The sequence below is a fragment of the Xenopus tropicalis genome, chromosome 7 (assembly GCF_000004195.4).
Source record: "Xenopus tropicalis strain Nigerian chromosome 7, UCB_Xtro_10.0, whole genome shotgun sequence".
Classification (NCBI taxonomy): domain Eukaryota; kingdom Metazoa; phylum Chordata; class Amphibia; order Anura; family Pipidae; genus Xenopus; species Xenopus tropicalis.
Window position 1 is genome coordinate 34,557,760 of NC_030683.2, and position 27,985 is coordinate 34,585,744.

The 27,985-nt window shown below is 40.1% G+C and overlaps 1 protein-coding gene across 1 annotated transcript; it reads left to right on the forward strand.

Annotated features, from left to right (window-relative positions):
• On the forward strand, nucleotides 1–27,985 carry r3hcc1l (R3H domain and coiled-coil containing 1 like). The gene is made up of 8 exons (XM_002936439.5): nucleotides 1–186; nucleotides 1,009–1,171; nucleotides 14,807–16,425; nucleotides 17,875–18,044; nucleotides 19,900–19,970; nucleotides 20,052–20,147; nucleotides 24,066–24,206; nucleotides 27,029–27,985. Exons 3-8 carry the CDS (start codon nucleotides 14,830–14,832, stop codon nucleotides 27,079–27,081), a joined length of 2,127 nt encoding a protein of 708 aa, XP_002936485.3. The 5' UTR covers nucleotides 1–186; nucleotides 1,009–1,171; nucleotides 14,807–14,829; the 3' UTR covers nucleotides 27,082–27,985.

Sequence of the window (27,985 nt, forward strand, 5' to 3'; positions counted from 1 at the left end):
CGTTTCTTTACGTGGTTGTGACGTCATACTCTCGCGAGAGGACGCCAGTGCCGTCTGGGTTCGCTGTCCTGCAGGAGTCAGGGAGACAGACTTTACCTGCGCTGCGGGACTTTTAAACAGCGTCCCGGGACTGCGGGATGTGTTAATAAATATAGACTGTTCCTGGGAAAGCGGCGCTTCTGGGCGGTATGTATGTATGTATGTGTGTGTGTGTGCGCTTCTGTTTCGCTACTGTAGGAGTCGTGAGTGCAGCAGCTACAGCTAGGCAGGTGCCTTAGTTGCAATGTTGGAAGTGTAACAGTGATATTTACAATATGTCTTTCCTGCGCAGATTTTTCATGTGACAGTTTCCTGGGGGCCGTATATTTGGGTTAGTAGGGTTGCCAGATTACTAAGGAACTTCAGATACAGACATATGCAGGACAAATGTTAAAGGCTGGATTATATGTGGTTTCAGTTCAGGTTCAAGGTTCTATCTAGCCGTGTTATTACTTAAATCAACATGTATTTATAAATTGCCTACATGTTCTGTGGCACTGTGTGAACAGATTACATACAGATACACAAATGATAACGTATACAAGATACAATAGGTAAAGAGATCTCTTTCTATACAATAGAGCTGGGCTAGAACTTTGTACGTAGGTATATCTTTATTTATAAAGCGCTACTTATGTACGCAGCACTGTATGGTAGAATAGATTAATACAAACGGGGTTATTAAGATAATAATAGATAAATACAAAGTAAAACAATAAATACAACATACAGTTGCAATAAGTAAAATGTCAAAGACACAAGAGGATGGAGGTCCCTGCCCCGTAGAGCTTACAATCTAGATTTGTAATGTAAATAAGTGCATGTCTTAACATGATTTATGAATAGGTTGTGTTTCCCTTTGAAGTGATCATGTAAGGTTTTGTAAGGAACATTATATATGTATATTTATTTATGCAGTGTATGATTTGCTGTTTTGCTCTTTATGACAGCTAATTTGTTTACCCACAGACTCAAAGAGAACTGGAATGGAGTCCTGCCGCTCATCCAAACCCAATGTTTGACACTTGCAGTAGCCAGATAAATATTTAGCATGTCAAACGTGTAATATGCTCAGTGTCGCAGGGATGAGGATTCAGGGGGATACACGATCTTGAGGCTAAAGTGGTCTGCGGTAAGTACCCTATCTCTCTTCACTTTTACTGCAGCACTGATAGAGGTTTTTCTAAAATGGTATTTAGTGATATAGTCACATGTAATGCTAGCAGCTGCATGCCAAAATAAAAATATATGCACTGGTTACAGTGTATGTGTTTATATAGGTGATATATATAGAATTAAAAAAAATATTGTTGGTTTTTTTATTCTTTAAAGAGATAATAACAAAAAGCAGCTTACACTTACACTTTTTCACACCCCTTACAGTTAGTACTTCCAGGAGTTTGCAAAGAAACTTATGAACAAATAACAATATATTTCAGTGAAATAAACAAAACATTAAAAAATTAAACAAGCAATTCAAAAATAAGCAGTACTATATATAGTACTAGTACTATACCAAACAATGGATAAGTGCATCCCAGTGTCTCATGGTACCCACTCTCCTAACGCATTTGGCACCATTGGGTGCTTCATCAGAGGAGCTTATGCAAGCAACATTAGAACATACAGAATCCTTGCAGAGTGTTGCTTGGCTGTAATTTTATAGAATCCGATAATCCCAGCACTGCTCCTAGATGGGGCCAGCAAACATTCAGTTTATAAACTGCGAATATTTATGCCATATGCAGTACCGCCGCTCCCTATACGCAGACTACGCAGTCTGCGTAGGGCACCAACTCCCATGGGGGCACCCAGTACCAGGGCCGATTGCACCTATTGCTCCCAATCGGGCCCCGCACTCCATTGAAAAAGAAGTAGCTTTAACTCCCCCCTCTCTCCCTCCCTTCCACCCGCATGGACTTCTAGTTACATGTACCTGATCGCATCAACACCAGAGGAGAACTCCTTCCCAGAGGGCTGTGCTGCAATGCGATTGGACACAGGGCATGACCTTTGAACCTCTGCGCTCACTGTGCAACTGCAAAGGCAGACAGGCACACACAGCCCCCTGCGAAGGAGTTCTCCTCTGGTGTTGATGCGATCAGGTACATGTAACTAGAAGTCCGTGCAGGTGGAAGGGAGGGAGAGAGGGGGGAGTTAAAGCTACTTCTTTTTCAATGGAGTGAGGGGGTATTTGTAGCTAGAAGTCCGTGGACATGCTTTTTTTTTTTAAAATAACTGAGCGGGGGATAAATGAGCCCCGGAGCAGCTGCAGGTAATGATTGAAGCTGTTGCTAAGATTATTTTGTATATAAACCGGCAGTCACGCTGCTTGTAATGTATTAAGTCCAAATGGCTGACATCTTTGCCTGAGAGCATCTGCTATATGTAGGCTTCTCGCCTTTACCATTTAATTATGTTCCCCAGCCGCACATTTGTTATATAACTGCAATAAACTGGGAGACACAATGGGACCCGGACACTTTATGGCCACAACAAATATTGTATGTGAAAACTATGGCAGCATAAAGATTCCCCTGTACTAAGCACAATTAAGCAGGAACAGCCCCCTAAGTTTGCTCATAGCCTGTACAGAGAGATACCATAAAACTATGACACATAGGGATTCCCCTGTACTAAGCACAATTCAGCAGGAACAGCCCCCTAAGTTTGCTCATAGCCTGTACAGAGAGATACCATAAAACTATGGCACATAGGGATTCCCCTGTACTAAGCACAATTCAGCAGGAACAGCCCCCTAAGTTTGCTCATAGCCTGTACAGAGAGATACCATAAAACTACGGCACATAGGGATTCCCCTGTACTAAGCACAATTCAGAAGGAACAGCCCCCTAAGTTTGCACAATTCAGCAGGAACAGCCTAAAAAACTATAAAACTATGGCAACATAGGGAATCCTCTGCACTTAGCATAATTCACAATGTACTAAGGGGGCCCCGCAAAAATAGTTCCAATTGGGCCCCGCAGTTGGTAAGACCGGCCCTGCCCAGTACCGCCGCTATCTATATGCAGAGTGCAGACCAAGTCATCATCGGCGGCTCCTTCTCTCTTATGTGGCAGCAACAGGCCCTTTTATAAGGTTGCGCCCGTGCGTATGACGTCACACGTCAGCGACGAGGCGCAACCTTATAGAAGTGCCTGTTGCCGCGGCATAAGAGAGAAGGAGCCGCCGACGATGACTTGGTCTGTTGGGGGTACTTTCTATGGGGGCAATTGGGGGCACTGTGTGTGGGGGCTACTGTCTATGGGGGTACTGTGTTTGAGGCAATTGCGGGCACTGTGTGTGGGGGCTACTGTCTATGGGGGGTACTGTCTATGGGGCAATTGGGGCACTGTATGGGGGCACTTTCTATTGGGGGAACTGTTTATGGGGGCAATTGGGGCACTTTCTATTGGGGGCACTGTCTAAGGGCAATTGGGGGTACAGTGTGGGGGCTACTGTCTATGGGGGCAATTGGGGCACTGTGTATGGGGGAACTTTCTATTGGGGGCACTGTCTAAGGACAATTGGAGGTACTGTGTGTGGGGGCTACTTTCTATGGGGACACTTTCTATTGGGGGCACTTCTGTAATATTTGGGGGAGGGGGCACAAAAGTAAATTTCTGCTTAGGGCACCCATTTGGCCAGCAGCGGCCCTGGCCATATGCATCCAACATTTTGGCTCCCCTTGGAAAGGAAATATTGAATGCATATAAATAACTAATGTTCAGAATTTACAAGAAAAGAAGGATTGGTCCTGCCTTGGGTTTATGTATTGCAAATCAATCTAGCACCCACTATTTACTCCTTGGTAACTAAGCATCGCTTTGGCTTTCCGAAGTTGCCAGCAGGAGGAAACTTTGTGCGACTTCGGAAAGCCGAAGCAACGAGTTGGCCTTTCCACTGGCGACTCCTATTGTTGCCGGTGGAAAGGCATTTTGGAGCATTTAGTCATCTGCGGTAACAGAAATCTATTGTGGGCGACTAACTCGCTCCTTGGGACATAAGCCTAAAGGATTAGAGATTACTGTGTCTAAAATATCTTTCTATACTGATGTGTTTTTCTATATCTGTATTATACTGTACTGTACTGTATTTTGTTTAAACTACTGAAGAAGCAGTTCACCAAAAAATTATGATATGGGCATGGAAAGTGTAAGGGAAAATTAGCAATTTTGTCTTCCTTTTCTAATTTTTTTTTTCTTTGCCTTTCCACTCTTTATCACTTTAGGAGTTATATCAAATTCCTATATACCTATGTTTCTCCTTTATGCTTCTTTCAGTCGCTGGTTTGGTTGAACACCAGCAGCAAATTGGATATATATATATATATGATACTAAAAGCTGTTTGTCACTACTCATTGTAGTTTGTGGGAGGTGTAATGCCTTTTGTGAATGCCACAAAAAAACCCCAGGTAGAACACCAGAACATGTGGTGATTTCTTGTGTGATTTCTTGGGACTCATTATTATTATTATTCGTTATAAAGAGCAAGTGATATCACTAGAACATTGATATTTCTCTGGGGGTTGCAAGGGACAGGGGCAGGTATGGAGCACTAGAATTAAGCCTCAACTGTCCATTGGATAGTTAAGGCTTGCTGCAATTATGCTTAATTATATAAATATAATATAGCTGTGGGTACTTATACAGTGGAGGAAATAATTATTTGACCCCTCACTGATTTTGTAAGTTTGTCCAATGACAAAGAAATGAAAAGTCTCAGAACAGTATCATTTCAATGGTAGGTTTATTTTAACAGTGGCAGATAGCACATCAAAAGGAAAATCGAAAAAATTACTTTAAATAAAAGATAGCAACTGATTTGCATTTCATTGAGTGAAATAAGTTTTTGAACCCTCTAACAAGAAAAGACTTAATACTTAGTGGAAAAACCCTTGTTTGCAAGCACAGAGGTCAAACGTTTCTTGTAATTGATGACCAAGTTTGCGCACATTTTAGGAGGAATGTTGGTCCACTCCTCTTTGCAGATCATCTCTAAATCCCTAAGGTTTCGAGGCTGTCTCTGTGCAACTCTGAGCTTGAGCTCCCTCCATAGGTTTTCTATTGGATTATGGTCCGGAGACTGACTAGGCCACTCCATGACCTTAATGTGCTTCTTCTTGAGCCACTCCTTTGTTGCCTTTGCTGTATGTTTTGGGTCATTGTCGTGCTGGAACACCCATCCACAACCCATTTTCAGTTTCCTGGCAGAGAGAAGGAGGTTGTCGTTCAGGATTTCACGATACATGGCTCCGTCCATTTTCCCGTTAATGCGAATAAGTTGTCCTGTGCCCTTAGCAGAAAAACACCCCCAAAGCAAAATGTTTCCACCCCCATGCTTGACGGTGGGGACGGTGTTTTGGGGGTCATAGGCAGCATTTTTCTTCCTCCAAACACAGCGAGTTGAGTTAATGCCAAAGAGCTCTATTTTGGTCTCATCAGACCACAGCACCTTCTCCCAGTCACTCACAGAATCATTCAGGTGTTCATTGGCAAACTTCAGACGGGCCTGCACATGTGCCTTCTTGAGCAGGGGGACCTTGCGAGCCCTGCAGGATTTTAATCCATTGCGGTGTAATGTGTTTCCAATGGTTTTCTTGGTGACTGTGGCCCCTGCTAATTTGAGGTCATTAACTAACTCCTCCCGTGTAGTTCTAGGATGCTTTTTCACTTTTCTCAGAATCATTGACACCCCACGAGGTGAGATCTTGCGTGGAGCCCCAGAGCGAGGTCGATTGATGGTCATTTTGTGCTCCTTCCATTTTCGAACAATCGCACCAACAGTTGTCACCTTCTCTCCCAGCTTCTTGCTAATGGTTTTGTAGCCCATTCCAGCCTTGTGCAGGTCTACAATTTTGTCTCTGACATCCTTGGACAGCTCTTTGGTCTTTCCGATGTTGGAGAGTTTGGAGTCTGCTTGATTGATTGATTCTGTGGACAGGTGTCTTTTATACAGGTGACTAGTTAAGACAGGTGTCCTTAATGAGGTTGACTAATTGAGTAGAAGTGTCTAACCACTCTGTGGGAGCCAGAACTCTTAATGGTTGGTAGGGGTTCAAAAACTTATTTCACTCAATGAAATGCAAATCAGTTGCTATCTTTTATTTAAAGTTATTTTTTCGATTTTCCTTTTGATGTGCTATCTGCCACTGTTAAAATAAACCTACCATTGAAATGATACTGTTCTGAGACTTTTCATTTCTTTGTCATTGGACAAACTTACAAAATCAGTGAGGGGTCAAATAATTATTTCCTCCACTGTATATGCCAGTGGTTGGAAATTGCTAGATTCCATATTTGCACTGTAATGTTATACTTTTCTACCTGTTTTATATAAAGTTTGCCAGCCTAATGGCTCTATACATTATTATATTAGAAATGTTGTGTAATGTGTAATGAAAGGAAGCTACTAAAGTTACACTAAACTGGCTAATTCAGAAATTTATTGTGTATTACAGTATAACAGTTTGCCTTTAGCACGGGATTTCACTTTTAAAGGGAATGTTGCCTCTGGTTACAAATCTTTAATTATTGTGTTTCCCAAGAGTAGCTTTGTTTTCTCAATTATTATGTGACAGGAGATAAAGGTTGTAAATTCTTATTTAGAATTTGTATACACTGGATCTGCAAGGGCAAATCGATTTCAGGGCTGACTTGTGTAGCTTCATTATGGCTCTGCTAATTACATGGTTAAAATCTATCACACAGATTATTTTGTGGTGAAAGTGCTCGTTACTGTGTTGTGAATTGGAGAAGAATACATTAGCAAGAAGCTTTAGCTCAGTTTTCTACAAAGCAAAATTCAGAATAGATATAGGATGCCTGATCCAGAAACCTGTTATCCAGAAAGTTTAAAATTACAGAAAGGCTATCTCCCATTATAAGGAAATAATTCTAATTTTTAAAAATTATTTTCTTTTTCTCTGTAATAATAAAACAGAACCTTGTAATTGATTCCAACTAAGATATAATTAATCCTTATTGGAGGCAAAACAATCATATTGAGTTTAAATTATTTTTTAGTAGACTCAATGTATGGAGATCCAAATTACGGAAAGAATCCCTTATCCTGAAAACCCCAGGTCCCGAGCAGTCTGGATAACGGGTCCCATACCTGTACTGTGTATACATATCTGAGATAATACAGTTAATTTAAAGAGTTTACACCACCACCCCCATATTGTGTTATACTTAGATATTAAACTGTTCGATCAGTCTCAGAATTTTTTTTTTTTTTATTTATAAGAATTAAAGCTTAAATCTGATGCAAGAACATCGAGAACATACAAACTTCTTGCAGATAATACTTGAAAAATCAGGACCCTATCTCTGTGCCATACTTTATAAAATGAAGAGAGTCAGAGCGCATTTGGTTGGTGGCTTCCACAGCAAGTCCAATTCCATCTTGGTAATAGATGCTCTGCACATTCAAAATGTAAATGCTGTGTATAGAAAAGCACAACAAAGAAATATAGAAAGCACACCTAACTATGTATACACCTTACTTGCTTGATTTTCCTGTGGGTCCCAGATCCAACAGTTTTTGGAATTGCTGTATGGAATTATTCACCACCCAAAGAGTATAGGAACTTGGGGCAACACAGATAAGGAAGGTGCTTATAGCTTAAAGGACAATGAAAGGTTAATATAAATTAAAAGTAAGTCTAAAGGCATTCTTTTTAAGTACTTACTGCATATCTAAATTCCCAGATCCCTGCTTGCTTCTGTGAGATATGGTGCTGGCAGCCTACAGCAGTGTGAAGCCTACAGTGACATCACTGAAATCTCTCTGTCCTTCCTGTAGGCTGCCAGCGGCAGCCTTCCTATTCTCTGAGCATGTGTGTAACTTGATCCTGTCTGCTGTTCTGAGCTACACATGCCCACCAGCCAATCAGAAGCGGATCTGGCAGAGGGGAGGGAATGAAACACATGTGCAGCAAGGAGGGAAAGGAAGGGATAATACCTTTTTAGAGATGGCTGTCTGTTCTAGAAAATGTGAAGTAAGTGTGACTGAGTAAATATTTGATTAGGTGAGCCAAAAGTGTGGCGTTTTTACTAAACAATAGGAGGACTATTGGGCAGTATGCTTTTTACATTTTGACTTGCATTCTCCTTTAAGGAGGCTTATAGCCAAATTTATTTCAGAAAAAGGAAAGTGCACAAGGTTTTAGAACCCTTCCTCATGTGCACTAAAAAGTACACTCCATACTAATAAAATACCATATATATTAGGTTTGCCATTGTTAAAGAATCCTTATGTCTAGGAGAGCAATACAGTAGCTTCTAATCCTGTATATAAATACCAACAGCGGAAATTATTAGGAAAAGTTAAAACTGGCTAATAATACATTTTGAAATTAGTGTCTTTGTTAGGGCCAAGTTCCAGAGGCATACAGTGGAACTAGGCCCTCACATTCTCCTTCCACCAAACAAGCCATGCCGAGCTGGACTTAGCCGTAGCTTTCCATTCTTTCCTGTGCTGAGTTCCCCAGGTGTTTTATGATACATGATATCTGCTTTTATATACATTTTCACTTCTCAATGCTGAGCTCTTGTAAAGCGCTGACACATAAAATAATACCTGAAGTCAGTACGGAACTTTATGGATTCCAGAATGCCGGTTTATTGTTGTGCCTCTGTAGCTCACAGCAGAGCCTGGCACATCCCCAGACAGAAGGTATTTGCCTTTTAGTGCTAATAACAACAAGGTTCCATTTCTGTTGGCCTCAGCTGGTGCTGTTTGTTGCAGAAGCACATTTGCATTAACTCTAACGGCCAGAGACTTGTTTCAGGAATGCTGTAATTACAGTATTTTAGCTTACATGCAATGGATGTTGTTTAGGTATTCCAGCACCCCAAATAAATGCACAGAGCAAAGGTGGGAGTTGTAGTTTCCCAAAATTGAAAGTCTTTTATGTACAACACTCCTGGCTATTGATTGCTCAGGGACTCTAGGAGTTGCAGTTTCCTGGATTAAAAAGAAAAATCATTCTGTTTATAGGGTTGTTCGCCTATGGTTAACTTTTAATAACTTTTTTTTTTTAACCAGCCAAAAAACTATTGCTCCGTGAGGCTACAATAGTATTGTTATTGTTACATTTTATTACATATTTGTCTATTTAGGCCCTCCTCCTATTCCTGTCTCTCTTTCAAACCACTGCCCGGTTGCTAGGTTAAATTGGACCCCAGCAACCAGTTTGCTGCTGAACAAAAAGCTAAATAAATCAAAACCGGCAAATAATCAAACAATGAAAAGCAAGAACAGATTTTTCAAAATAGCACTCTCTACATCATACTAAAATCAAATTTAAAGGTGAACAACCCCTTTAAAAATACAAGAAACTTCTGCCATCACAATCACTTGATATTATATCTCTCCTCTTTTTGACCTTGTTCCTGAGTAGCCATGTGTGTCCCTGCCAACTTTACCATGCTTCAGGAAGTCACTTGCATCTTCATATCAGTCAAGGCACATTACTTTACCGTGACCACATTCGCTAGCCAAGCACGGTGATTATAAAGGTGACATAGAGGAGAGCCACCATTAAGGGGACCATATTAGGACATCATCAAGATTCACAAAGAAAACCTCATATATACAGGGTACTGATCCCGATATGAGAATAGAAAGAGAATAGAAGTTTTCATTAATGATTTACATAATTTTATTTTTAGAAAAAGGGATCTGTAATGTATTTAATACAAACTACAGCTCCTGTTGTTCTCAGCTTCCAGTAGACTGGATTTACAAAGAGGCTCCAAATACATTTAACAATGTATTTTAATAAGATCTGCTTTGTCTATGGGGGAGAATTGCTGCTATACACAATATCTAAGAAAAAAAAATGCATTTCTTTGACTCTTTAACTTATTGCAACTGTATCTTGTATTTATTTGTATTTATTGTTATACTTTGTATTTATCTATTATCTTATTAACCCCCCTGTTTGTATTAATGTATTCTACTGTACAGCGCTGTGTACATAAGTAGCGCTTTATAAATAAAAATATACATGTCTGTGGGATGTGCAGCATGGTGTTTAAAAGAATAGCCCCCTTTCCAGAAAACAAAAAAAAATTCTATACCTAAAGCTTATCACATCCCTAGAAAATGGGGGCAACTTATCAAATCTTATGCAACTGTCACACATGGAGATATTTGGATTATGATGATAACTGTGTGGCAGAATATGTTTGACTGCTTTGAGCATTCTGCTCTGTGACAATGAAATTCCTTTGTCAGCACTTTCCCTCGGTGACTAATACTTGGACTGGATTTGATTCACTAAATGCTATATTTGACTAATTTTTGCTATCTGTTTCATACCTTTTTGTTATTGTCTGCCTGTCCATAATGGACCCCCAGGTTTTAAGTGGGTTCTGGAAAAAGAAAAACAAAGGACAAGTCAGGTATCTGGTCCGTTACCTAGAAATCCTTTATCCAGAAAGCACTGAATTACATGAAGGCTGTCTCCTATAGATTCCATTTTAATTAAATAATTCAGATGTTTAAAAAATTATTTGCTTTTTCTCTGTAATAATAAAACAGTGCCTTTTGCTTGATCTTAAGATATAAATAATTCTTCTTGGAGGCACAACAATCCTATTTGGTTTAATTCATATTTAAATGAACCTCTTATCTGGAAAACCCCAGGTCCAGAGTGTTCTGGATAACTGGTCCCATACCTTTCAGACATCAGGCTAATATGAATATTAACTACAAATACAGACTGGACTGCAAGCACAACACCTGTAAAATATGTTTAATTTTATAACTTGATTAATATTGATATATTTTTAATATTAATAATATATTGATATTTTTGAGTAGCAGTTTCCCCAGTCGGGACCCACAGCTCTCTGTGCAGCAGCCCAAGGTTCAATTGCATTTGCAACCATCTGCAATGCATTTACATGCCCAGAAACCACCCTGTACATGCCCTTACCCTGTAACACCGGCTTAATTTATCTTGTCTTTAACAGGTCTCAGGGTAAGAGTCAGTTATCAGAAAATTTTTTTAATCTTTGTTCAAAATCAGATCAGTGAGTCCCATAGTAGCATATGAGGTATCTGGATTAGAATGAGTGATCAGTCTAATGTTCAGTGCTTGTACACCATAGAATTGTATAATTGATAAACAGAAAAGATCTGGCATTGCCATGCAGGTTTACAAGAGAAAGACTTTATTTATGATTCATCCTAAATGTCCCCATCATTTGTTATTCTAAATCATTTTTACTTTAGGAAATACTGTCTAAAATAGTATGTGTAGTTCAAAAAAGAAATGCAGTTAAAAATAAGTTACTGAAATCTCTCCTGCCTGGCGTATTGAGATACTCCACCTTTTATTTTATGTTTCATCACGTTGGAAATAGCACAGTTTTCCCCAGCATGTACTCCCATTCATAGCAAGTTCATGAGGATTAATACAACCTTCTATTACCAGGGAATTGCAGAAGTGTGTACTTTCTCTTTCCTTGGCCTATATTGAGCTGCAAGATAGAAATTGCATTTCTCGTGTAAACATTAGGGAGATTTCCTTGGGAAAATGAGTTGAGCGGTGTAATAACACCCCCAGGTCACACTTTGCTATTCAGATGATCTCCTGTTCGCTCCAATCTCAGCAGCACCATGCAATTAGTTTTAGGCACCTCTGGATGTTAAGGGATAGGAAACAAGTTTCTTTTAAACATATGTTTTAGATTAGGCAGTTTAGTTTTATGCACCATGGGAATATAATATGTTTTTAGGGCCACATCATCAGACAATAAAATAACACAACAAAATGTAATTGCCATAATCCTTATAAATGTCACTCTTTACTTTCAAATGTAAGAAAATAGAGCCTTGTGGATAAACTAATTTGGTAATCTAGTATGACCTTTTTCTCCCTGCCTCTCTATGGGCCACCCATAGCTCCCAAAATTATATATATTATCATCATTTACCTTTATAGCTTCTTTGTAGTACAGGTATGGGATTCCTTCTGAAAACCCATTAAAAAGAAAGTTCCAGAATTTCGGGAAGGCCATCTCCCATAGAGCCCATTATAAGCAAATAATTCTAATTTTTTTAAATGGTTTCCTTTTACTCTGTAACAATAACAGTACCTTGTACTTGATTTCAACTTCATCTTTATTGAAGGCAAAACAATCCTACTGGGTTTATTTAATATTTAAATGATTTTTAGAAGACTAAAGGTATGGAGATCCAAATTACAGAAAGACCCCTTATCCAGAAAACTCCAGGTCCCGAACATGTGCCACGCCCTTAGTTTTATACTACGGGTGTGGTGAGCTTACCATATATCAGAAGCAGGTTGCATGTGTGTTTGGTCCTCCCTGAAATCGTGGAAGTTTCCTCTCAAGGCAACCTCCGCGATTTCACTGAAATCGCGGCGCCGCGTATGCCATCCCACCTGCGATTTGCACAGGGACCACGGTTAGCAGCAACCAATTAAGCCTTTGTTTTTATTTTCCAGCTTGCGGTAGACTGTTCAAAAATTGATTACTCATTGGTTGCTATGGGTAACTGCTCTTTTATAATTTTGCACCTATGTTTGGCCAATGCTGTCCAACTTGTGGTACTGAGGGCTGGAATTTTACTGGCCTACATGGTGGAGGGCCGATAATTTAAGAGTTTTGACCACTCCCCATTTTAAAACCACACCCACTTCAAACCACACCCATTTTTTTTCCACAAGAGCTTTTAAGAACATACCCACATTAATGTGGTAGCACAGCAAAAACCCAAATGGTTGGTGCTCACTGTAAGGAAATCACTCTGTCTGCCCAGCCTCCACAGAAGTTGGACAGCACTGGTATAGGGGATTACATGTTTAAACAACAAAGGTTTTACAGCCTGAATCTGAGGTGTAAGGGCTCTGGCACACGGGGAGATTAGTTGCCCGCGACAAAACTCCCTGTTCGCGGGCGACTAATCTCCCCGAGTTGCCTTCACCTGCCATCCCACCGGCGAAAATGTAAGTCGCCGGTGGGATGGCACACGCGGCGGCACGATTTCGCCCAAATCGCCGAAAACGTCTCGCGAGGCAACTTTAAAGTGAAGTGATGGGTGAAGGCTACTTTAAAAACTTTAAACATTAAATAAACTGAATAGGATTGTTTTGCCACCAGTGTGGATTTGTGATACTTAGTTACTATCAAGAACAAGCAACTTTATTATTACAGAGAGCAGAAGTAGCTTTCTGGATAACAGATTTATGGATAAAGGATCCCATATTGGTACTCTTGGGGAAGAAGAGCTTTTGAAGTGTGTTTAAAAATTATTGCACATATTACAGATTTATTTTGAATAATGAGCCCTTAAAGATCATTTTCCTCTGTTTGATGTGGATATCATAAATTGCACTAACACAAACCCTAGGGAATATACTGCTGCTAAGCCACAGCAGGTTTTGTACCCACACTCAATGCTAAGATTGTCATTTGGTTTTATTTTATATATATTTTCCTGGATAAACAAAGCTGGATGCCATTAGTATCCTCTGCTGCTGTCCTGTGTTTGTTCTGGGCTATAATGCTTCTGCTGCCTGGACATTGCTAATCACTTTGCCCTGGGATGCAGTGTCCTGGTAAGTCTGCTTGATATTACAGTCAGGCATTCATATCAGTGAGCATTCTGCAAATGGCATTTGAATTTTTATTTGTATTGCACTACTAAGTGAAATCTGAATCATCTTCTACTTCTGCCAAGCTCAAGTTTATTCACAAGAATAGGAATAACCCTAGTTTGGAACAGTGCAAATGTGTATGTATTTATATATCAGCAGTTACAGGCCCAACAGAACTGTTATATTGGCTGACAAAGATGCATCCACATCAGAAGGTTCTTTGCTGTTTATAGCAAGGCCAGGACTCTTTCATCAAAGTGGGTCATACACTGGCATATTTTGCCATTTGGTGGGCCAAGAGGATCAGTTCTATTCTATGTCTTTTGCAAACGCAAAACAGGGGGAATTAGGCTTATAAACAAAGCCTATAGTTAAGAACACCATGGTAATTATGTTGTTCTATTCATTTTATAAAGCTCCAGCATAACCTGGAGCACCTGGTACTTAACAATCGAGATACAAGCTGGTGCAGTAGATAGTGATAGACCGGCCTGCAGAGGCTTACAGAGTACATTATGTGCCCTACTGAAGCCCTGACTTCTATATTTAATGCATCTGCAGCAGGGTAACTTGGGTCAGAACCATTAATTTTAATTAGAATTCCTCTGAGGTGAAATAACAATGGCGGCAACATGTCTGTCACTGAACGCTGTTTATATTTTTGGGAGATGTACAGTAAATGCAGAAGTGAGGCATCCCTGGGGCTGAAATTTAAGCCCTGAGCAGTATCCTGTGCTGAAGTACAATGATCTGAAAATGGGGCTTGTCTTTCATGTTATCCAGATATAGATTCAGTTTCTGTCAATTGGCACAAGATGTGCTATCTGTAGGTAGAAAACAAAACCTTAACCTCCAGCTGGTATTGCATAGGTTAAATGAGGCTCCTACTAAATCTGCAGCATTATAAGCAAAGAACCAGTGTTCCATATCTGTTAGATGCCATGCCTATCATTGACAGAGAAATAATCATTTATAACAACTGTTATCAATTGCCTGTGTGCTTCTCCTGGTTATCCCTCCATCCATTTTTCCACTGGTATCCAAAAAAGCCAGAAATGTGACTCTCTGCGTCCTTCATATGTTTGTTCCCTTGAGTACTGATTTGTTGTATCTGTCTCCCTTCTCCACAGGTATTACACAAACGTTTGCTAATATGCAGGATAAATTGGAGAAGTGCAGACCTCGTCCTCGGAGGCCTGACAAGGAGCTGTATGTGCCGAAAGCTAGACGGAGAAATGCAACACAAGAGACAGAACTGGAATATGCCCTTGAAAACAGCACCGAGCAAAGGAATGAATGTGCTTGTGATGCACAGGGTCAGACAAAGACTGACAAAAGAATGTCCCACAAGAAATCTCCCGGCCATCATGCACGAGGAGAAGGCAAATTGACCACTGGATCAAGGGACACTGGGCCACAAGTCAAGGATAGGAAATCTTTAAGGACCCCTGTAGCACAGAAACACAGTGATCAAAATAAAAGGAATCAGGTGGCAGAAACAACAGAAGCTGAGGACAATGCTTTGTTATATGAGGCAGTTAACACGATAAGAATTAATGAGGCAAAGGAGGCATTATTACCGGGCTTGGATAACAGCCTTGTGGCTGCGTCTCCTGTTGCGTCTGTTGCATCTAGTCAGAATTCTGCTCTGTCAAAGCAAGCTGAACAGGTTGTGGCCCAGAGCAATTCTGACTGTCACAGACTTCCAAAACAGCTTGAAAACATAAAACCAGGCCTAGCAGAGAGCGAAGGGGAGCAAAATAGCTCCAGAAGGGAAGATCACATCAAGGAATGGTGTCAGTCTAGCAGGTTAGAAATGTGTGGTGCAGCCAAGACAGAGTTGAAGGAGACTCTGACTCTGAGCTTATTGCACAGTGAGGAGCAGGTTATAAAAAAAGGATCGGTGTCAGCGTCTGACAGGGAAATGTCAGGCTTAGTGGCCAGTGCCCCATCCAGCAGCTTTGATCATATAACACAGAATCCAGGCAATACCACTGACTGCTTGAGGGATGGCTCACATTACCATTCATATAGTGCTGAAGTCATCTCTGCCACTGATATTAATATCTGTACAGAGAAAGCTAAGCAGCATGCACTTTGCTCAAACGAAGCACCAATAAATGCTTCCGGGGCATTATGCAAAAAACAAGAAACTAATATTAAGGAGACATTAGATAAGATATCAAGAGTCCTGGAGAATGAATTTCCGGATGGGGGTGTAGTCTCTGTAAGCAGTCCCAGTAGCATTGCCAATGATAAAGATATCACAGATTTTAAAGGGTGTGAAAGCAGCGGAGATAAAATGGATGGTGTTGCTTCCTCCCAAATTGTCATAGTTTGTAACAGTACAGAGCCACGAGATTCTGAACCTATGGGTGGGGGCCAGGGAAGTTGCAGTGATATACCTGTAAATGATACAGGTATGGGATTAGTGAGCCTAAGCAATAAAACAGCCTGTGAAAGTACAGGAGAGATCATCACAGACAGGCCATGTAATAACTCAGGGCTAACATCGACTTGCTCAGTCACAGACAGTAGATTGGCTGGCTCTGATGTAACAGGTTCATTTAGTAGCACTAACAAGCTTTATGAAAAGGACACCAAGGGAAGAACTAATGTGACCTCTTCAGGGGTATCATTAGAAAATGAAGATCTGGCTTCGTGTACTGGGAGTGCTGATGCTAATGAGAGCTGGGATGCTCTTTTTAATGATGATGGGGACTGTCTCGACTCTCATCTTCTGGAACAGGTAAAGATGTGTTGGATTTTGACCCAGATTCAAAAATCTGTGTAGATTAAATACATGTATATTTATCCATGTAATCCTCAGGATCACCGTTTCTGCTATAATACAAGCAGTTATTACGACATATGCAGTAGCCTGCCATCAGAGGTTATAGGAGAAGTACATTTATATTATAAGTCTAGACCTCCCTCACCAACCAGATTCCCCCAGAACTGCCCTTTTCCTCCACTGTTCTGATATCAAAGGCAGCACTGTGCAGGAGCTAGTCCCTGACTCCCAGCAGCTATTGCAGACCAGCAGTATGTACACAGGAAGCCAGGAACAGATCCACTGTGCATGCTACAGCTCTGGCCTTTTTAGATCAGGTATGGGGGAACATGGCCATTCTGAGTGGTCATTAATCTGAGAGAATGGGTGCCTGTAGGTGCCTCATGCTTACTGGTATTGGGGAACAGGGTCATTCTGAGTGGTCATTAATGTGAGAGAATGGGTGCCTGTAGGTGCCCTGTGCTCGCTTATATGGGGAAACAGGGCCATTCTGAGTGGTCATTGATCTGAGAGATTGGGTGCCTGTAGGTGCCCCGTTCTTGCTTGTATGGGGGAACAGGGCCATTCTGAGTGGTCATTAATTTAAGAAAATGGGTTCCTGTGCTTACAGTATGACTTTACATCTCCTTTAAAATACCTGTGACATTCTGTCTCCTATCCCTTGACATTAAGTTAACAAAACATTCTGGTTTTATGGAAGATGTGACTCTGTTGCCCAGAAATATGTGTTTCCAAGCAAAAGCCACTTTGGTTTGCGATACATGCAACATTCTGTAAATACAGATAATGGTGTTGGTGCATTACTCTGTTCATTGCAAATGCTATGTAAACATAACCACTGTAGATCTGTATAACTTCTGTTGACAATTTCTAGCATTTTTTGTTTTCTTGTTTTTTTAATAAGCCTTACATATATCACATGTACTGTTATTGGCTTAATTCCAACGCATGTAGACAGGCTTAGTCATAATTTTTAGTGTCTGTATATGTATCTAATGGAATTCTCAGCTAAAATGAATTGCAAATATCTGCATACTGGTTCTGACTTTTGAAGCAGTTTAGCTGAAGTCTGCTTTCTGCTAGCCTCAGTTCCCACAATGCCTTGCATGCTTTTTCACAGGTCAGGTGATCATAGAAAATGCAAGGCATTGTGGGAGCTGGAGTTTTGGAACAGCAGCCATGTAATTCAGTCTGTAGGATCACTGACTGAATGAGCATAATGCATAAGACATGACTCACAAATACAGCCCATGTCTTTTTTTGTCACTGGGTCCCTTTCTGAGAGGCCATGTCTGTTTTTGTCAATGGGTCCCTATCTGAGAGGCCATGTTGAACATTACTAATATGGTTAAAAAGTCTTTGCAGTTTAATCATTGAAATAAATAATACATTTTTTTTTTGTAGCTGACAAATAGGGATGAAAAGGTTATTCAAGAGCCAAGATTTAACTATTATGACTATGAACCTAAAGAAATGGAGTTGGACGACTTAGAACTGGCACACGTGATCGAGATTTATGACTTTCCAGCTGAATTTAAGACGGAGGATTTAATTCGAGCATTTGCCAGCTACCAGTGAGTAGTGTGCCGTGTTAATGCACCATAGGGGCTCTGTAATGAAAGTAATTCCTTTGCACAACCGGCTATTGATTCGTCTGATAATTTAGCTGCTTGCAATGGTCTGGTACCTAGCCGGGTGGCAGAGAAGCATGGTATGATGCAAATTAGTATGGAGAAGAAACACAATTGTTTTGCCTGGAGTAGTCCCTCAGCCAAAATAAATCTGCATTATTGTGAAAACAAACTTTCCTTTCATTTCTTTGAGCCCTGACAGATGCTCTGACACAAGTACTGTTCACAAAAGTACACCATTAATATGGATGGTGGCAAAATATTTCCGAATGATTGGCTCAGTTCTTTATTCAGTAATATTTTAAGATGTTTTAAAATGAGCAGGAGATGCAGTGATCTTTTTAAACCAAGCCATTGTGCTCAATCTGATCAGTCTATATCTTGTATTTCAGATTCACAGCTTCATTAGCTTCTCTATATCTTTGCACCCTCATACAGTTTGCTGAGGATACTTAGAGCGATTGTCTCATAAACTGGAGTTCAGTTTGAAAAATTTTCATCAATTTTGTAATAGATCGGTAGATATTCCGATAGAATTACTGGAAGGCAGTCCATTTAATTTAAATAACTCAAATTCTTTAAAAAATATTTCCTTTTTATCTGTAATAACAAAACAGTACCTTGTATTTAATCCAAGCTATGATATAATTAACCCTTATTGGATGCAAAACATTCCAACTTTGTTTAATGTTTAAATGATTTTTTAGTAGACTTAAGCTCAGACCCTTTATCTGGAAAACCCCTGGTACCAAACATTCTGGATAATGGGTCCCATAACTGCATATATAATGATAGGATGCTCCTCAACTCCTCTCTCATTCCCCACCCACACGCTCGCATTCAAGACTTTGCAAGGGCTTCTCTGGAATTCGCTCCCACAAACCATCAGACTTTCTCCCAATCTCTCTGCCTTCAAGAGATCTCTAAAAACACATTTTTTTTTTAGAGAAGCTTACCCTAATCTAGTTTAGCAATACCCTGTGCCACACCTCTCACAACTCTGGTCATGCCCATTCCCACACCTTGTCTCAACCCTTTCTCCTTGTAGATTGTAAGCTCTTTTGGGCAGGGCCCTCTTCACCTCTTGTATCGGTTATTGATTGCTTTATATGTTACTCTGTATGTCCAATGTATGAAACCCACTTATTGTACAGCGCTGCGGAATATGTTGGCGCTTTATAAATAAATGTTAATAATAAAAATATGAAAGTATAGTAATGCCTGGGTGCAAGGAAGCAGTAGGCAGACAGGAGGAAGCACAGGTGAGCAAGCAGACCCGAACGGACAGGCTGGAGGAAAACAAGGTGGAGCTGACAGAAAGTAGCCAAGGGAAAGGAAAGGAGTAGCGGTGGGATGATGGGAGACAGTACAATTGATGGCTGTGAAGGCAGCAGGTGGGTATGGAGAGGTGGAACGTAACAGAGGTGAAACATCTGGTATAGAGGGAGCTGAGGGTAACACCAGAGGGGAGTTGTTGAAAACCTGCAGCAAAGTTAGGGTGCTCCAGGCTTGTAGATTATAATCAATAATGTACCGCTCTACAAAAAATCACTTGGGCCTTTTGTATGGTGACAAAAATCCTTGGTGACTTCTAATATCTAAAATAGGGGGTAAAATATTCTTATACTCTTAAAACTTTTGTGCACAAACACGTAATTATAATTCACAGTCATGCTGATTTATGTTTTTTTTAACTATTTCATGTTTTTTGCATAAGGATAAAGGGAAAGATCAGTATTTTTTTTTACAGTCTGTTATAAACTAAGCTGATTGTTGTTTTTGTGAATTTTTGCAACAGAAAGAAAGGATTCGATATCAAATGGGTTGATGATACTCACGCCCTTGGCTTATTTGCCAGTCCTATAACAGGTATGATCTCAGACTTATTCTCTTTGTTATAATTGCAGCTTTTTATTTGTCATTTTTTTAACCCTTTACTATCCTTCCTAGCTCGTGATGCACTCAGTTCCAAAAATCCAATGGTTAAAGTCCGTCCCTTGTCACAAGCCACGAGGGCCTCTAAAGCCAAAGCAAGGGCATGCTCTGGTACGTAGAAAATATAGCTGTACTTCGCTGTATATTGTCTGTTCTTACTTTGCCACCAATCTCAAACCAGTGCAATTTGTGTCAGAATTTAAAAATCAGCCAATTCATTTAAATTCACAATACATGGCAGTTCTGAAACCAGTGCAATTAGCATCAGAGTTTATATGACAGGCCAGCCTCATTTTCTGCTTGAATTTGGATAACCCCTAAGCTTAGCTTCTCAACAGCCGCTTAGACACACAGAGCATGTGCAGTGTCACAGACACTTTATTGATATTTTACTTCATGGTTAAAAAAAACATCAGTGTTTCAGTCCTGGTCTGGGACCTTGTTCACAATGTTAAATATCAATAGAGTGGACTGAAGGATGGAGGAGTGCACATAATCTTTGGGAATAGATACAAGTTACAACCTAATGCAGCACCTGTGTGAATTGAGAATATAAATTGAATATATATATATATATATATCCACAAAACGATCCGCACTCCAAATTTCACCTTGAATCACTGTACGATTATGCCCGGGTGCAGCTTGGGAAATCTCACATATTCATCAACAAATAAGCGCACTCCAGGGTCTTAGCTTAAAGACTTGATTTTTATTCCAAAATTGCCATCTGATCAACGTTTTGGCTCCGGCCTAGAGCCTTTCTCAAGATCCAAACGGCCATGATAAAACATCCTTATAAATACATCATAACTAAAAGGTGTGTCCCAACCACTCCCACACTCGCCTCCCCCATTTCAAGGGGAAGTACACAAATCACCCAAAAGTAACAAACACAAAGTAATAATATCTCAATTGATAGCTCTATCTGGTATTAAGAAAACAACTGAATTGGCATTGCTCATTCAATCCCCTCGGGGCCAGGGTACCTAACTTCTTAATCCAATATGTTTCCCGTTGTAACAATATACGGGCTCTATCCCCCCCACGTCTTGGGGCTGGGACATGATCAATCCCAATATATTTAAAAGTTGGCAATCTGTGCCCCATCTCCAAAAAATGTTTTGCTACGGGTTTGATTGTCTTCTGATCGCGAAAGGCCGTGCTAATAGCCGACCTTTGTCCATCCATACGAATACGGAGTGTAAGGTCCGTTTTTCCCACATATGATAACCCACAAGGGCAGGTTACCATATAGACTACATAGGTCGTGGTACATGTAATATATTGCCTAATTTTAATTTTTTGTCCTGTGTGCGGATGGTGAAAATACTCACCAGGAGTCATGTACCTACATGACATACAGCTTAGACACCTAAAACACCCCGATTTATTCGGTTTAAGCCACATAGGCCCCTGAGTCACATAGCTCTTAACTGGATCCGTCATGACCAATAGATCCCGTAAATTTTGTCCCCGTGTATATGCCATAATAGGGGGTTTAGGACAAAGCTTTGCCAAATCCCGGTCAGCCCTCACTATAGGCCAGTTCTCCTTGACTAACCGGTTTATCTGAGTTGATGCAACATTAAATCTTGTTGTAAAAATTAGTTGGGACCTACTGTCAGTATTCTTAATAACCGGGGATCTCACCCTATCTACAGCCGTATCGAGGGCCCTTTGTAGCACAGTGTCCTCATATCCCCTCTGTTTAAATCTCTCCCACATTTGATTAATTTGTTCCTCACACTTATCACTCCTGGAGTTGTTACGTAATACCCTACAGAACCGCGAGATCGGGAGAGACTTCTTAAGCACAAACGGATGGCAACTTGATCTATGTAGTAAAGTATTTCTATCAGTGGGCTTACGAAAGAGCGTGTAATGTAACCTCTCATGATGCCGCCATACCTCAATATCCAAAAATTGGATTTTTTGTTCATCACAGCAAGCTGTAAACCTAATGGGTGAAGGCAGGGCATTGAATGAGCAATGCCAATTCAGTTGTTTTCTTAATACCAGATAGAGCTATCAATTGAGATATTATTACTTTGTGTTTGTTACTTTTGGGTGATTTGTGTACTTCCCCTTGAAATGGGGGAGGCGAGTGTGGGAGTGGTTGGGACACACCTTTTAGTTATGATGTATTTATAAGGATGTTTTATCATGGCCGTTTGGATCTTGAGAAAGGCTCTAGGCCGGAGCCGAAACGTTGATCAGATGGCAATTTTGGAATAAAAATCAAGTTTTTAAGCTAAGACCCTGGAGTGCGCTTATTTGTTGATGAATATATATATATATATATATATATATATATATATATATATATATATATATATACAAGTAATTATTATTGGGAATAGAGTTTTGGAACGGAAAAAGAAATTTTTTTTCTGCATCAATATTGTATTTGGCGTTCTGTTTCTTTCTCATGTTCACTTAGTCCTCGAGCTGTCATTGTATTAAAAATCTCATCAACTGCAACAGGCATGTGAAACATTAAAGCATAAAGAACAAAGAGGCAGCCCTTCATAAACTCCTGAACAGGGAATACAAAGTCTTTAATAAAAGGAAAGAAAAGGGAAACACTTAGTGCTGGGCGATATACCGTTTAATACCGAATACCGGTGTTTTTTTTAAAAACTATATTCATTTTTCAGATACCGCAATACCGGGGTGTCAGGGTACTTACCCGTGCGGCCCGGTCTCGCCCGCCTCCTTGCGTGCGAGCGCGCGTCCCATTATCCGCGGGACCTTGCGCACGCGCGTCCAGGTGCGCGTGCGTCAAAGCGCACGTACATTTACGCACTGATTTACCTTACGACTTTCTGTTGCCGATCCTTCGCTTGCCTGACTCTGATTTTCAATACTGCAGTAATTATTCTCTAATTTATTAGGAAATGGGGTTAACACCTAAAAATGCATGGAAAAAAATAATACCGTCAAATACCGTGACACCGATATAATTTTGAAAAATACCGTGATATAAATTTTTGGTCATACCGCCCAGCTCTAGAAACACTTACCTGATGCGCAGTATGAAAAGAAGCATTTTATTGTGCCATTGTGTGTATGGAACAGTGATTGTCTGGGTGCCCCTGAAACCATAGATTAGAACTTCTAAGGGGCAGACTTTGTATGTTGGCTCAGTGGGTAGTGCTGCCACCTTGCTGTCTGATTTTCTCCAAAGCATTTGTATACTTGTATACTGTGTCTCCCTGGGTTTCCTCCCACAACCCATAAACATACAGGCAGATAAATTGTCTCTAGTGTGTGAAGGTGATAGGGGCATTAGTCTATAAGAGCAGGGACCGAATTATATTGGCACTATATATCTTAAGGATAATAAATTATGATGGTGTAACTGTGTATAATGAATGCTATCCAGACAGCATCCGTTTCGGTTAAGGAACAAAATCCGAATTTGTAGCGTTTCCAACATGCAGTGTCTATTATTATAGCAGCGTCACTGTATAGTGTAAGAGATTACTGTTTGTGACCAAAATAGTTTTTAAGGATAAAAGGTGGGTGTACATCGCCAGACCCTGAGTGGTGTCTGACTAATCAGCACGCAGCCTGAATGGACTGATGATGCCCATGCATCATAAACTGATGGACATTGTACATAAGCAGATTGCATTTTCAAACTTGCTCAGCCTACAAACCTACCAATCTTCTTAGTACTTGCATATTAGCCAGGATTATCATCAAATTGTATAAAATAATCAGCATGTGAATGGCCAGCTTCAAGCAGTCCTTCTCAAACTGCTTCCTTTTTCTAATGGGTGGTTACTCATATGATGTCCACTACATTTAGGAACCTCATTTATAAACAAAGCACCATAGAATTATTAAGCTTTTAAAAACTGACAGCAATTCAAGAAGTAATTTTACCCCTGAAGCTAGCCGAGCATACTGGGTAATCAATCTAAGGAATGAGATTTCCCAGGAGCCACTATTGGGTTTTACGCTGTTGCAGTTCCAGATATCATTATGTGCCTTTCTTTAATATGTTCTTATGTGCCTTAGAGTTCCTGCAGCCTGCTAAAGAGCGTCCAGAAACGTCTGCGGTTCTTGCAAGGAGACTTGTGATTAGTGCCCTGGGAGTGCGCAGCACACAGACCAAAGCTGAACGGGAGGCTGAACGTAAAAAGCTAAAAGAAGCAAAAGGTAATAGGAAGCAATTAAAATATGCAGAGTTTTCTGTTTTAGAGGAATGGCTGTTAACTGTTGGATGGCTTAGTACACAGGAATATCTTGCTTTCACATGAGCAAAAAGTTCACACTTGTTTCTAGTTTAATTACCATCTAGAGCCCCGAGAGTGCCAATACTTATTATATAGTACCGTATATTATATATCATATAATTATTATATAATACTATGCAGTTCCCAATCCAACAGAAAATCAAACCTGCCTGATCAAGTTCTGGCCAGCTAGTTAATACTAGCTGTGGCACTTTTCCAGTTATACCGTCATTTTGTGCATGATGCACAAGACACCACACACTCTTTTATGTATGGAAGCCCTGTCCCTAACCCTGGCTGCGAAAGGTAGTAAATACCTGCTGCAACTGAAAATGCTTGCTGTGCACCCAGTGAATGGCAAAGTATGAAGAGACCACTCAGTTGTACTGAATATTTTTGGAACTCTTAAATGATAAATGATGCAATATTGTCTTTAACCTTTTGTTAAACCAAGGTGGGCCCTGACCAGACTATGGCCCACAGATGTAGTTCAACTAGTATAAACCTTTAGGAATCAATAGAAGCTTTTTATGTCAGGTAGCAAGTAACGTAATGTAGCAAGTAAGAAATGTAAATAAAGGTCTGGATATGTGCAGGGATGTGGAATTGTATAGCTCAGAATATGCAGTGTTTTTTTGTAAGACTAATGGCAAACTTGGCTTTTGACCACAACTGTCATCAGGCTTAAAATAGTGGCAGCTAAAATGTCCCTATATTCCTATTATTAGTTCCCATATTATTTTTTTAGGGAACATTGTGCCTGAAGCACACGTAGCTCTACTCAGGATTACTTACTTGTTGGGATATCTGTTATACTGCTACACTTCCAGTCTGACATGAACCCAAAGTTATATATAGAATTGTGTATGGTATGGGATCTATTATACAAAATGCTCAGGACCTGGCGTTTTCAAGGTAAGGGATCTTTCTGTAATTTGGATCCCCATACCTTAAGTCTACTAAAATATAATTTAGGGGTTAAACCCAGTAGGATTGTTTTGCCTAAAATAAGGATTAATTATATTTTAGGATCAAGTACAAGGTACTGTTTTATTATTACAGAGATCAAAGAAATCATTTTTAAATATGTCTATGGGAGATGGTCTTCCAGTAACTCTGAGCTTTCTGGATAACTGGTTTCCGGAAAACAGATCTCACACCTGTACACTTTTTGTCAGGTAAATAGTATATATTTGTCAGCTGAAAAGTTTGGGGTTAAAGCCTTTGTTTTATCAATGACATACAGAAGTAGCTGTAGCAATGTTGTTGCTTGGCACACCTCAGGTTCTGGCTTATGAGGAGGATTGAATGAGAGACACAGGTGGGCATGAAATTACTCTGCATCCCTGAAAACCAATATTATAATGACATCCTGGTGATTTTTCAAAATATCAGTATCCCTTTAACTTTAGAGCGTATTTGATTTCTCCTAATTAAATGTTCCAAGTCTTGCCACCAGATGGAGCTCACAGAACTGCTATTGCTGATTTACATAGGTTAATTGAAGGATTTGAATTGGTCTAGAACCCAGTTGCTGTTCTTTACATATCAGAATTGCGTGAACACTTGATATGCCTTGCAGCCTAGTTATGTCTATGGCCAGATCAATCACTTATATTGCTTTATCAAACCCTGATGTGTATGCAGGGGCATAGGAAGGTTGGGTGGTGGGGAGGAACATCTAATGTGGCCTAAGCGCATTCTATCTATGGAAAATTCTATGATGAATAAATAGAAGTCTGTGGCAGGCTTTATCCTATTATTATGGCTGTACAATCTGAGGCACTGGCGCTCAATGCCCCAGTAGTCCCCCATCTTTTTTTCTACTTATTCACTGCACATGATCTGTGCTGCTGTCAGCCTAGTGACCGACAAACAGTATATTGTATATACAGAATAGAAATGTCACAATATGTGGCTGATTAGTAATTCAGATTCTCATTACATTGCTGCTCTCAAACCAGTGCAATTTGTGTCAGAATTTAATAATCAGCCCTGTAGCATCATATATGACAGACAAACCTCAGCTTGATAATTTGCTTTGACCTCTAAACTCAGCTTCCAAACAGCTTCGGTTTTCCACAGTCACGTGAAGTTGCCTGCAGGAGGAAACTTTGTGTAACTTTGCAAAGCCAAAGCGATGTGTAGGCCTTTTCCCCAGTGATTCCCGGTGCAAAGGCATTTAGAAGAGCTTAGTCGCCCGTGGTAGCACAGATCTATCACAAGCAACTGCATTAAGTTTAATATATAAAATATGGCATTTTTAGCAATATTCATTGTTAGGGTTTAGTTCTCCTTTACGGGGTCCTAAAGCAGTTCCTAAGGGGTGCAGTTGAAGGCCAGTTTGGGGGAGACTTGGAGAGGATGCCTATTTGCTCTCCTAGATACTGCTAGAAGCTTGCCTTAAAGGTCAATAACAATAAGGTTTGGGGATGAACCATTTTAGTTATATATTTGCCAACTGCAGCACAAAAATGAATTAAACAATTAAATAAAATGTTTGGTTGAAGCTATTAATTACATAGCAGAAAGTGTTACGAAATGTTCCTGTATATGTACTTGTAGTGAAGGTTGTCTGAAAATGTGTCTAGGGGGAAGGAAACATTTCTTCTGCTGATAAAAATCCTTCTTATACAACATTAATTGGTGTTTTCAATATCTGTTATGGCTGGGTTCCCTCTTTATTACTGCAGGTGCATCTGAGAGAAAAATACAATTCTTCAAAGCATTTTATTTCCTTTCCAGAGAGAAGGCATTTAGAAGCTAAGCAGCGTGAGGATGCCTGGGAAGGCAGGTGATGGCACCGATGTTTGAACACAGCGAGGAGAATGACATGAATCTCTAACAGAGAACTTCTGAACAAGAATAAAAGATTCAAGCTTGGAACACGTACACTGGGTGTGACCCATTCATGGAGCATTTGTTTGGCAGAGGAAGAATAAAGAGACTGGCTTACACAGCAGAAATAGTAGGAGGCAGTGTGTGAAATAAGCAGTGGTGGCCCACCAGTGAGTGATCCCTGAATCCTGCCTCAATATATAGCTGGCCATACACAGGGCAACAGTGCTACTAACTTTGCCACTCTGCATGGGCACAAAATGACAAATTTGCCTCAACTGTATCTGCTTGGATCTGAGCTAGATATCTGTTAGACATGTCCTTTCTCCTGATGGGCCTCTGTATGTCATTATTGTTATCTGATCTATGGCCTGGGTGTCAAAGATTCACCATCCGGCCAACTTAAATTCTAAAGGCATGGTATTATAACACCACTCCTGCTTTTAACGCCCAGGAAAACCCATGTATTGAGTAGCCCCAGCTAAATATAATGATTTGCCAAAGTTTGTAGTTAGCATTTGTGATGGAATAGCACATTGGCCACTTCTATAGTGGAGTGATCCTGTTTTACTGTTATCACTCCAGTTTGCAAATAAAAGGTTATTTTTGGTTAGAGCAAATAACAATTATAAGTTTTACATACAAGTTATGTTATACATTTAAGGTGGAAACTAGATCTGATGCAGTTTGCTTTTCTTAAAAGGTTGCGCCTGTGAACAGTTTCTCCACGACCATATTTTTACATAGAAATTATATATTGTAACTTAAGGAGAACCTGTTTAGAAGATCTCAAGCCAATAAAGAAGAATATTTATTAATTTTTTTTATTGACTTTAAAATAAAAAAATATATATATATTCTTAA

Bases quoted from the DNA above. Each gene is read 5' to 3' on its own strand.
- r3hcc1l (XM_002936439.5), top strand. From the start codon at position 14,830: ATGCAGGATAAATTGGAGAAGTGCAGACCTCGTCCTCGGAGGCCTGAC. The intron at 16,426-17,874 runs GTAAAGATGTGT...TTTTTTTTGTAG, and splicing joins ACTCTCATCTTCTGGAACAG to CTGACAAATAGGGATGAAAA. The intron at 20,148-24,065 runs GTACGTAGAAAA...TATGTGCCTTAG, and splicing joins CAAAGCAAGGGCATGCTCTG to AGTTCCTGCAGCCTGCTAAA.